Below are 10,726 nucleotides of genomic sequence, written 5' to 3'. Positions count from 1 at the left end.
AGGCTAAGCTTGAGAGCTAGCATTTTAATTTCATTTCATTTGCGATTTTCATGAATAGTTAACGTTGCGTTATGGTAATGAGCTTGAGGCTGTATTCACGATCCCGGATCCGGGATGGCTCGACGCAAGAAGTTAAGCGAGTTAAGCCGGGGTTACTGAGGGGTTACTGCTGACAGCGGGGTTACTGAGGGGCTGGGAGGTTACTGTCGTGGCTGGCCACCTAACAAACAATCCACTGAAGTCTGCTGGGGCAGTCATGGCAAGTTCATACTCTCAGAACTCGGGATAAGACGCAGATGCAGACAGTTTATTTTCAAAACAGTAGGCAGGCAAATGACAGAGCAGGCAGAGGTCAGTAATCCAGGGCAGTGTCAAAAGGTACAGAACGGCAGGCAGGTTCAGGGTCAGGGCTGGCAGAATGGGCAAAACCAGAAGAACTAGAAAACAGGGACTAAAACGAGCAGTTGTATGGGAAAACACGCTGGTAATCTTGACGAGACAAGACGAACTGGCAACAGACAAACAGAAAACACAGGTATAAATACACAGGGGATGATGGGGAAAATGGGCAACACTTGGAGGGGGTGGAGACAAGCACAAGATAGGTGAAACAGATCAGGGTGTAACATGGTATTTTTATTCCATATATTAGCTTGGAACCCCCCACAGTCATTTTTACTCATCTTCATAAAATATTTCACTAATTTCATACTGTATATGACCACATTGTATAGGTATTTATCATGGTAGGAGACATGAGGTCAATAAACACTTTTGTCCATTCGCAGGTTAATTGAAGGGAAATAGGATGGAACAGAGCTTGACCACAGAGTTTTGTGTTGGGAAAAATGAGATTGAGAAAATGTAACACACCACCTACAAAACCTAATGTAACCAGCAGAGGAATCCACCATCGTCAGACAAGAACAGCCCTTCTATATCACCTCCTGTAATACCTGTCTGCATCCCAAATGGGACTCTATTCCCTTTATGATGCACTACTTTTTACCAGAGGCCGTTGGTCAAAAAATGATGCACTATATAAAGACCATAGGGTGCCATTTGGGATTGCAACCCTCTTCTGTCTATTTCTTTTGCCAGACGTCTCTCCTCTTAACTCTGTGTTCAATCATGCCTCCTCGCTTCCCAGTCATAGCTTGTTCAGCCGGCACAGCCATGCAACAGTGACATATAGCTACGATTATCCAGGATACAGTTCAATTATGATAAACCCCCCTCACACCTCTTAGGCCCTGATTAAAGGCGCAGTCCACGGGGTTGATAAAGAGATCCCATCTGCCTCCCATCACCTAACAGCCATTGCTGTTCGATTATAAACCACTCTGCCATAGTGTTCTGCCTCATGCTTTTCACATCACCACCACACACATGGACATACACGCGTGCGCGCGCTCGCACACACACACATACTGGAGCAGGGGAGAGTGTGGTGTAGCTTACAGCTGATCCAGATGGATTTGGTTGGGAGTCTTTACCATTCACACATGAGTAGCGAGTCATCCCACCTACCCATCTTCGACCTGTTTTTATTAATATATATTTTTTATTAATATCATGTCTGTGTATTTACTCTACACTCGCATGCGGGTGCACGCACACACCACACATGCATACGCACGCACACACACCTTCTAGATCTCAGAAGCAACGTCACTCTCATCGGAGCAGGTTTGATAAATGGATGAGCGGTGATGAAAAGAAGGTATCAAAAGAGCATGAAAGGAGAGAGAGGAAAGGAGAGCATTAATCCAACATGAGCCTAGCGCTCCACTGAATGCAGGGGGATGGAAAGAGAGGAGAGAGAGAGAGAGAGAGAGAGAGAGAGAGAGAGAGAGAGAGAGAGAGAGAGAGAGAGAGAGAAAATAAGAAGGATCGCTTCTCGTCTGTGTTCCGTCAAGGGAGAAATTACACATTTACGGAGGTTTTTTCAAGCGGCGAAGGGTTCCATAGATCAAAACCAGTGGATTTACGAGCCAATTTTCAACATGAAATATAGACACCAGGAATCCATTTACCCATGTTTACCAGCCTCTCACCACCTCCCACGCTCAGGGATGACGTTTCCCCTAGGTACAGATCAAGGATCACCCCCCCACCCACCCTAACCATAACCATTAGTGGAGAAGATGCATAACTGACCCCAGATCAGCATCTCGGGGCAAATGTACACCTCCTTCAACCGAAAACAGCTTGTGAGTCCCTCAGATATGCTCTCTCCTGTCCAACTCCAGCAGGTTTCTCCAAATGAAAAGCATATGGCATGATTACAAACACACGCAACCACAGTTAGAAATAAACCATTCAGATGGTATTTACAGTGCCTTCAGAAAGTATTCATACCCCTTGACTTATCCCACATTTTTATGTGTTACAGCCTGAATTAAAAATCTTGCCATAGATTTTCAAGTCGATTTAAGTCAAAACTGTAACTAGGCCAACCAGGAAAATTCAGTGTCGTCTTGGTAAACAACTCCTTGTGTTTTAGGTTATTGTCCTGCTGAGTGGTGAATTTGTCTCCCAGTGTCTGTTGGAAAGTAGACTGAACCAGGTTTTCCTCTAGGATTTTGCCTGGACTTGGCTCTTTTCCGTTTATTTTGATCCTAAAAGGACTCCCTAGTCCTTGCCGATGACAAGCATATCCATAACATGATGCAGCCTCCAACATGCTTAAAATATGAAGAGTGGTACTCAGTGATGCATTGTGTTGGATTTGCCCCAAACATAACGCTTTGTATTCAGGACATAAAGTTATTTTTTTGCAGTTTTACTTTGTATTTGTATTTATCAAGGATCCCCATTAGTTCCTGCCAAGGCAGCAACTACTCTTCCTGAGGTCCAAACAAATGATGGAAAAAAACAAAAATTCAATTAAACAGTACATATAACATTATTACACCACTACATATCTAAAATACAACATTTATAAAAGCACCATACATACACGTGTAGAGTGCATGCTCTGGCGTGTGTGTGTGGGTGCATGTGTGTGGGTCTCCTCAAGTCCGCATTGGCGTCATTGAAAAAAAATCTGATTTGACTGCTTGCATGAGTTAATTGATGTGCAATAGAATTCCCTGTAGTCATGGCCCTTTGTAGTACTGTACTTTTTCCAGTCTGTTCTGGACTTGGGGACTGTGAAGAGACCCCTAGTGGCTTGTCTTGTGGGGTATTGAAAAAAATATATATACAAAAAAAATTACATTTATTTAACTAGGCAAGTCAGTTAAGAACAAATTCTTATTTACAATGATGGCCTAGGAACAGTGGGTTAACTGCCTGTTCAGGGTCAGAACAACAGATTTGTACCATGTCAGCTCGGGGATTTGAACTTTCAACCTTTCGGTTACTAGTCCAACACTCTAACCACTAGGCTACCCTGCCGCCCCATGCATGGGGTGTCTGAGTTGTGTGCTAGTCGTTTGAACAGACAGCTCTGTGCTTTCAACATGTCAATACCTCACACAAAGACAAGTAGTGATGCAGTCAATCTCTCCACCACTGTGAGCAAGGACAGATTAACATGTATCTTGTTGTTCTCTCCGTGAACATTTAAGCCCAGCCGTGCTGCTCTTTTCTGGGCAAACTGTAATTTGCCTATGTCCCTCTTTGTGGCACTTGATCATATAACTGGGCAGTAGTCCAGGTGTGACAAAACTAGGGGTCTGTAGGACTTGTTTTGTTGATGGCAATGTCAAGAATGCAGAGCAACGCTTTATTGCGGAGAGAACTCTCCTCATCTTAGCTACCGTTGCGGAAACTGCTCAATTTCCACATGATTAATTACAAGATTTAGTTGAGATATAGGGTTAAGTGAATGATTTGTCCCAAATGCAATGCTTTTAGTTTTGGAAAAATTGAGGACTAGTTTATTACTTGCCACCAAATCTAAAACTGACTGCAGCTCTTAAGTGTTGAAGGGATTTCACTTGCTGTGGAGGGCTGACGTGTATAGTGTTGAGTCATCAGCATACATAGACACACAGGCTTTATTCAGTGGCAGTGGCAGCTCATTAGTAAAAAATAAATAAATAAGAGGCCTAGACAATTGCCCTGGGAAATGCCTGACTCTACCTGGATGATGTTGGAGAGGCGTCCATTAAAAAACACCATCTGTGTTCGGATAACTTTCGATCCATGCTATAGCAGGGGATGTAAAGCCATAAAACTTACTTTTTTATTTAAAACCTCTTTTACACTCACTTTACAGCGTTCAAAATTACATTTGTCTTTCAGAATATTCTCAGTTATTCATGGATGTGTAGGTTCAGAATTTGTTGTTTGCATGTCATGCCTAAACTTGCTAATGTTGCCAATTATTTTTTTTATTTTAGTAGTTGTAATGAACGAACCATCTGATTCAATGAATGATGGAGCTTTTGCCCAAAATTTCATTTAAGGTACTCCAAAGCTTTTTACTATCATTCTTTGTGTAATTTGTTTCATAATACAATTTCTTATTTTAGTCGCATGATTTCTCAATTTACAGTACATTTGCTGATCAGCTGTTGTAACGATCTGCGCTGAGAGTCGGGAAGAAATTCAGGGAGTGAGTGTTTTAATAAACACAACATAATACAAAATAAGAAGCACGGACAGACATGTCACAGGAACAGAAACAATAACTCTTGGGGAAGAAACCAAAGGGAGTGACATATAGGGAAAGTAATCAGAGAAGTGATGGAGTCCAGGTGAGTCTGCTGACGTGTAGGTGCGTAACGATGGTGACAGGTGTGCGCCATAACGAACATCCTGGTGACCTAGAGGGAGCACAAGTGACAGTACCCCCTCTGACGTTTGATCTTGTTACCTGTATAAAGACACCTGTCCACACACTCAATCAAACAGACTCCAACCTCTCCACAATGGCCAAGACCAGAGAGCTGTGTAAGGACATCAGGGATAGAATTGTAGACATGCACAAGGCTGGGATGGGCTACAGGACAATAGGCAAGCAGCTTGGTGAGAAGGCAACAACTGTTGGCGCAATTATTAGAAAATGGAAGAAGTGCAATCACCCTCGGTCTGGGGCTCCATGCAAGATCTCACCTCGTGGGGAATCAATGATTACGAGGAAGGTGAGGTATCAGCCCAGAACTACACGGCAGGACCTGGTCAATGACCTGAAGAGAGCTGGGACCACAGTCTCAAAGAAAACCATTAGTAACACACTACACCGTCATGGATTAAAATCCTGCAGCGGACGCAAGGTCCCCCTGCTCAAGCCAGCGCATGTCCAGGCCCGTCTGAAGTTTGCCAATGATCGTCTGGATGATCCATAGGAGGAATGGGAGAAGGTAATGTGGTCTGATGAGACAAAAATAGCTTTTTGGTCTAAACTCCACTCGCCGTGTTTGGAGGAAGAAGAAGGATGAGTACAACCCCAAGAACACCATCCCAACCGTGAAGCATGGAGGTGGAAACATAATTATTTGGGGATGCTTTTCTACAAAGTGGACAGGACGACTGCACCATATTGAGGGGAGGATGGATGGGGCCATGTATCGCGAGATCTTGGCCAACAACCTCCTTCCCTCAGTAAGAGCATTGAAGATGGGTCGTGGCTGGGTCTTCCAGCATGACAACGACCCGAAACACACAGCCAAGGCAACTAAGTGGCTCCGTATGAAGCATCTCAAGGTCCTGGAGTGGCCTAGCCAGCCTCCAGACCTGAATCCAACAGAAAATCTTTGGAGGGAGCTGAAAGTCCGTATTGCCCAGCGACAGCCCCGAAACCTGAAGGATCTGGAGAAGGTCTGCATGGAGGAGTGGGCCAAAATCCCTGCTGCAGTGTGTGCAAATCTGGTCAAGAACTACAGGAAACGTATGATCTCTGTAATTGCAAACAAAGGTTTCTGTACCAAATATTAAGTTCTGCTTTTCTGATGTATCAAATACTTATGTCATGCAATAAAATGCCAATGAATTACTTAAAAATCATACAATGTGATTTTCTGGATTTTTGTTTTAGATTCAGTCTCTCACAGTTGAAGTGTACCTATGATAAAAAATTACAGCCCTCTACATGCTTTGTAAGTATCAAATACTTGTTCTCCCCACTGTATAGGGAAGGTAATCAGGGAAGTGATGGAGTACAGGTGAGTCTGATGGCCTGCAGGTGCGCCTAACAATGGTGACAGGTGTGCGCCATAACGAGCAGCCTGGTGACCTAGAGGCCGGAGAGGGAGCACAAGTGACAACTGTGTAGCCAAACTAATTTGCCATTCCTTATGCCTGGTCCCTCTCAACCATACAAGTTTTTAACACAATTTTTTAATTCCTCATCAATCCATGGGGATTTAACAGTTTTTAAAGTACTTTTCTTAAGGAGTGCATGCTTATTAATAACTGGAATAAGCAATTTTATAAATGCGGAGAGGAAGACTTTAGTGCCTTTTGCAAACAGGATGCATGTTTTGGTAAATTTTTATTTTGTACAGGCTTCCTTCCTTTCAATCTGTCATTAATATTAGTCTTGTGGAGTAACTACAATGTTGTTGATCCATCCTCAGTTTTCTCCTATCACGGCAATTAAACTCTGTAACTGTTTTAAAGTCACCATTGCCCTCATGGTGAAATCCTTGAGCGGTTTCCTTCCTCTCCGGCAACTGAGTTAGGAAGGATGCCTGTATCTTTGTAGTGACTGGGTGTATTGATACACCATCCAAAGTGTAGTTAATAACTTCACCATGCTCAAAGGGATATTCAGTGTCAGCTTTTTTTTTATTTTTACCCATCTACCAATAATTGCCCTTCTTTGTCAGGCATTGGAAAACCTCCCTGGTCTTTGTGGTTGAATCTGTGGTTGAATCTGTGTTTGAAATTCACTGCTCGACTAAGGGACCATACAGATAATGGTATGTGTGGGGTACAGAGATGAGGTAGTCATTCAAAAATCATGTTAAACACTATTATTGCACACACGGAACTTAGCCATGGAACTTGTGACTTGTTAAGCACATTTTTATTCCTGAACTTATTTAGGCTTGCCATTACAAAGGGGTTGAATACTTATTGACTCAAGACTTTTCAACTTTTCATTTTTAATTAATTTGTAAACATTTCTAAAAAACGAAATTCCACTTTGATATTATGGGGTATTGTTTGCAGGCCAGTGACAAAACACATTTTAATTGAATCCATTTTAAAATCAGGTTGCAACACAACAAAATGTGGAAAAAGTAAAGGGTTTGAATTCTGAAAGCACTGTAAATACCATCTGAATTAACCAAAACCCCAACGTAAATCAGTAATTTAAATAACACACTCGAGATGAATGAGTAAAAAAAACGCCAGTTGACACTGAAACAAACTCACTTTTTCACAAGCTCAAAGATAACCATGCGCTGTATAAAAGCGAATAAAATATAGAATCATTAACGTAAATCCATTTATTTCAGCAATCAAGTTCATTTTGGAAGCTAATTTATTTCATGCGTCTGGATGCTTGGGTGGACATATCATCCTCATATATCCCATCCTGGGGATCAACACATCTATATTCCTTTCGGGGAAGTAATATGACACATCAGTTATTAAATATGTTGTCCTACTATACCTGGTAGAGATTCATTCCTATAAGTGGCCCTTATGCCAGTGTAATGAAGGAATTATCTATTGGCCTAATTGTTAAGATGGTGGTTTCTCACACAGTAGACCAGGGTTCAGATCCCACCTGTGACACCATCAGTTCATGATGTTTTAGACTAATCAAATGCACAGACACAGCAACCCTACAATGCTACACTTCTCTGGTTGTCATGGCAGGATTTTAAAGGTGAATAAAAACACAAGAATGACTGTATTTATGCTAATGAAAATATTAATTGTATATAAAAATGATAAGATACTGCAATCCTCAAGAGTCATCCTTTTTTTGTGTGTGCCTGTGAGCCTGTGTGTATTTGTTCCGGGATTGGTGTCAATTCCTTTAAGATTCAGAAAGTAAACTGAACTTCCAATTGCAATTTCTATTTTCCTCAAAGCCTTTACTGATGTGTGCATATGAATGAGTGAATATCAGCAAATAAGCTCCCTCCTCTTTCCTACTGAGGAAGCGTTTGGGCGAGCTGAGGTCTCCAAATTACCAGTTGTCATCTTTCTGGAGCCAGACTCCCTCCATCAGCACATTGCCATGCTCCTCGGAGAATTGCCAGTTGGCTTTGTAGCGCTGGTCCCCTGTGCCCTCCCCGAGGTCCCAAAGCTCTATAGACAGTCTCTCCTCGGGCATGTCCAAGAAGTCCATTAGGTCAGAGGTCATGCCCATTATCTGGAGGTCAAAGGTCCTCGGTGTGACAGTGGAGGCTAAGTACTGGGCCAGGGAGGGGCTGAGACGGTTGGCTCGTGGAGTCGGCTGAGGCTGGCCTTGCCCAGTGCTGCCCCACAGACCTGTCAGGTTCTTCATAACCTCCAGACGACGAGGTTCTTCAGCTCTATAGGATACAAACACAGCCTCACATAACACCTTGTTCCTGGCCTGGTTCCATACTGTACTGGCATGTGTTGTCGCCAACTCTTCTATCATTGTACAGTATGGAACCTACCTTGTTTGTAGTCTTCAAGGGAAATCAGTTATTGAATTCTATTGGGTCATTAAATTAACAAAATCATACACATTCCATAATACAGTATTAGCTGTAATGATATTTACCCAGTGTCTGTATTGTTCCAGGCGTCTCCTGTGGACTGACCAGGCTTGAGCTGGGCCAGATCTCCAGAGATGTCCTTCTTGGCTGCTCTCGTGCACCCCCTGCTGCCATACACCTTATCGGCTGACCTCTTCCTCTGTCGCTGCTGCTTCTGTCGTGGTGGGCTGGGGTCCCTGATGCTGGGGACCAGTTTAGGCCTCTTGGGCTGGCTCACCTTCTTCTGTTTCGCAATAAAATCCTTCAGCCTCTTCCAAGAAAGGTACGAGGATACCTGACTGGCTTTGGCACCGGCCTCCACATGCTGCACAGCACCCTGGGACAGCTGGGTCAACTTGGGGCATGACAGTTTAGGTCTCTTGAGCTGGCTCACTTCCTGATTGACAGTAGGACTATCCTTCAACCAAGGAATGTAAAGATTTCTTGCCTTCAACAGCTCCACTGTCAGGGGGCAGGGAAGGTCATGACTGGCATTGGCCTCCACATGGTGTACAGCACTCTGGGACAGCTGGGTCAGCACAGGACTCCACACAGCCTTCTGAGATGAGCCTGGAAAACCAACCCTTCTCAGGATCATCCTGATTGCTGAGGGATTTGTGGGGTGGACACACAGGTTGGACTCCCAAATCTGAAAAGTGTGTTATGAGTTAACAATTTGAATTTCTAAATACATGGACATCATGATTTGAAAGGCTCTGGGAATCTTTTCTACACTAGTAAGGATGGCTTTTTTTAAGCCTACAGGCCAAACCTGTCGAATTGTTTATTAAAAAATATATTATTAGGGTTACCTCAAAACAGTAAACCTGTCAACAACTGAAAAACGAGCAAGTACATTTATTTGCCTACTCACGTTGCCCATTTTTGAATTCCTTTGTTGAGAAGTTTGGATAAATCTTAGTTTGCGCTGAATGTAAGTCTGCGATGAAAGATCTTGTTTGAAATGTCATCTAAGTGATAGCCTATCGAATTTATTTGTTGGAATTTATCTACCTACAGATTCTGGAATGAAACGTCATAAAAGAGCGCATGGAATAGTGGCGTTGCCTCCATTTCAATGCGCAACCTTATAAACGTTATCGGTCTCAGCTTTTGCACTGAGTTTTCTAATATGTCCAGCTATGCAGTTATCCCTGTGTGATATCATTAAAATCTTCCCTAAGTAAATCATTAAAATCTTCCCCAAATATATATATATTTTAAATATCGATAATTCTCTTTCAAAGAAACGTGCATACTTCACCAGCCAACCCCTTTTACGTGACATTTGCATACAAATTCCTGCCCAAATGAGCTCAATAGCATCATTGACATGCAATTAGAAATATTATGAGAAATCTAATGCTGTTCCAGTGGCCAGCGTAAACAAAAAAGTAACATGGTCTAATTAACATATTAATGAACTAATTTGTAATTTCACTGGAATGGCAGGCAAGGCCAACATGTCATGATCTTACAGCTTTACATCCCATTTATTTTCAACATGAATTGTTTCGGAATAAATCTTACATCACTGCTGCAGAGCATGATTTACATTTAGACCGATTAGCACTTTGGGATGCTCCCTGGTAAAGCGACGGGTCTATGAGCACAACACGTTGAAAATACGTATTTTTTGTTGTTGTTGCTGGAAAGACATTGAAAAGCAGCTTTTCAACTCCTCTCGGTCACACTCTGTTCTGCGCTGTCTTTGCAATCTCGTTCCACCCCATCCCGGATCTTCTGGTGTTAGCTTCAAGCTCGTGCCTTTAGATGTTTTATGTGCTGATTACAGACCGATTATACTACACCGATTATAGCATGACTTCAATACGGGAACTATGCTACAAATGAGATATCAGAACACACCATATCAGAACACACCAAGACCATTTGAAAAAAAAAAATGGTTTATTGATTTGGTCAATCTTGTAGTTTGCTTTCAACTCTTTTCTGATTCAGCGAGGACAGCAGCCCATTTTAGCTTGATCAAAAACTCCCACAAGCCAAGATAAGCAAGAACCTTTTGACTTATCTGAAATGGCACTTTCCATGGCTGTTGCTTTTAATGCAATGACAGGGGG

The 10,726-nt window shown here is 42.6% G+C and overlaps 1 protein-coding gene across 1 annotated transcript; it reads right to left on the bottom strand.

Moving 5' to 3' along the window:
• Positions 1-6,950: 6,950 nt before the first annotated feature.
• Positions 6,951-9,904, bottom strand: LOC109901519 (uncharacterized). Its single transcript, XM_020497512.2, has 3 exons — positions 9,517-9,904; positions 8,669-9,291; positions 6,951-8,450 (listed from the first exon to the last, which is right to left on the bottom strand). Exons 1-3 carry the CDS (start codon positions 9,523-9,525, stop codon positions 8,102-8,104), a joined length of 981 nt encoding a protein of 326 aa, XP_020353101.1. The 5' UTR covers positions 9,526-9,904; the 3' UTR covers positions 6,951-8,101.
• Between the last annotated feature and the right edge of the window lie 822 nt (positions 9,905-10,726).

The sequence above is a fragment of the Oncorhynchus kisutch genome, linkage group LG13, assembly GCF_002021735.2.
Source record: "Oncorhynchus kisutch isolate 150728-3 linkage group LG13, Okis_V2, whole genome shotgun sequence".
Taxonomy (NCBI): domain Eukaryota; kingdom Metazoa; phylum Chordata; class Actinopteri; order Salmoniformes; family Salmonidae; genus Oncorhynchus; species Oncorhynchus kisutch.
Note: the sequence above shows the minus strand (reverse complement) of the source record. Positions and strands in the feature narration are given on the sequence as shown.

Coding starts and splice junctions, on each gene's coding strand:
- LOC109901519 (XM_020497512.2), bottom strand. Junction 8,451..8,668: donor TGGAACAATACAGACACTGG/GTAAATATCATT, acceptor TGTATCCTATAG/AGCTGAAGAACCTCGTCGTC.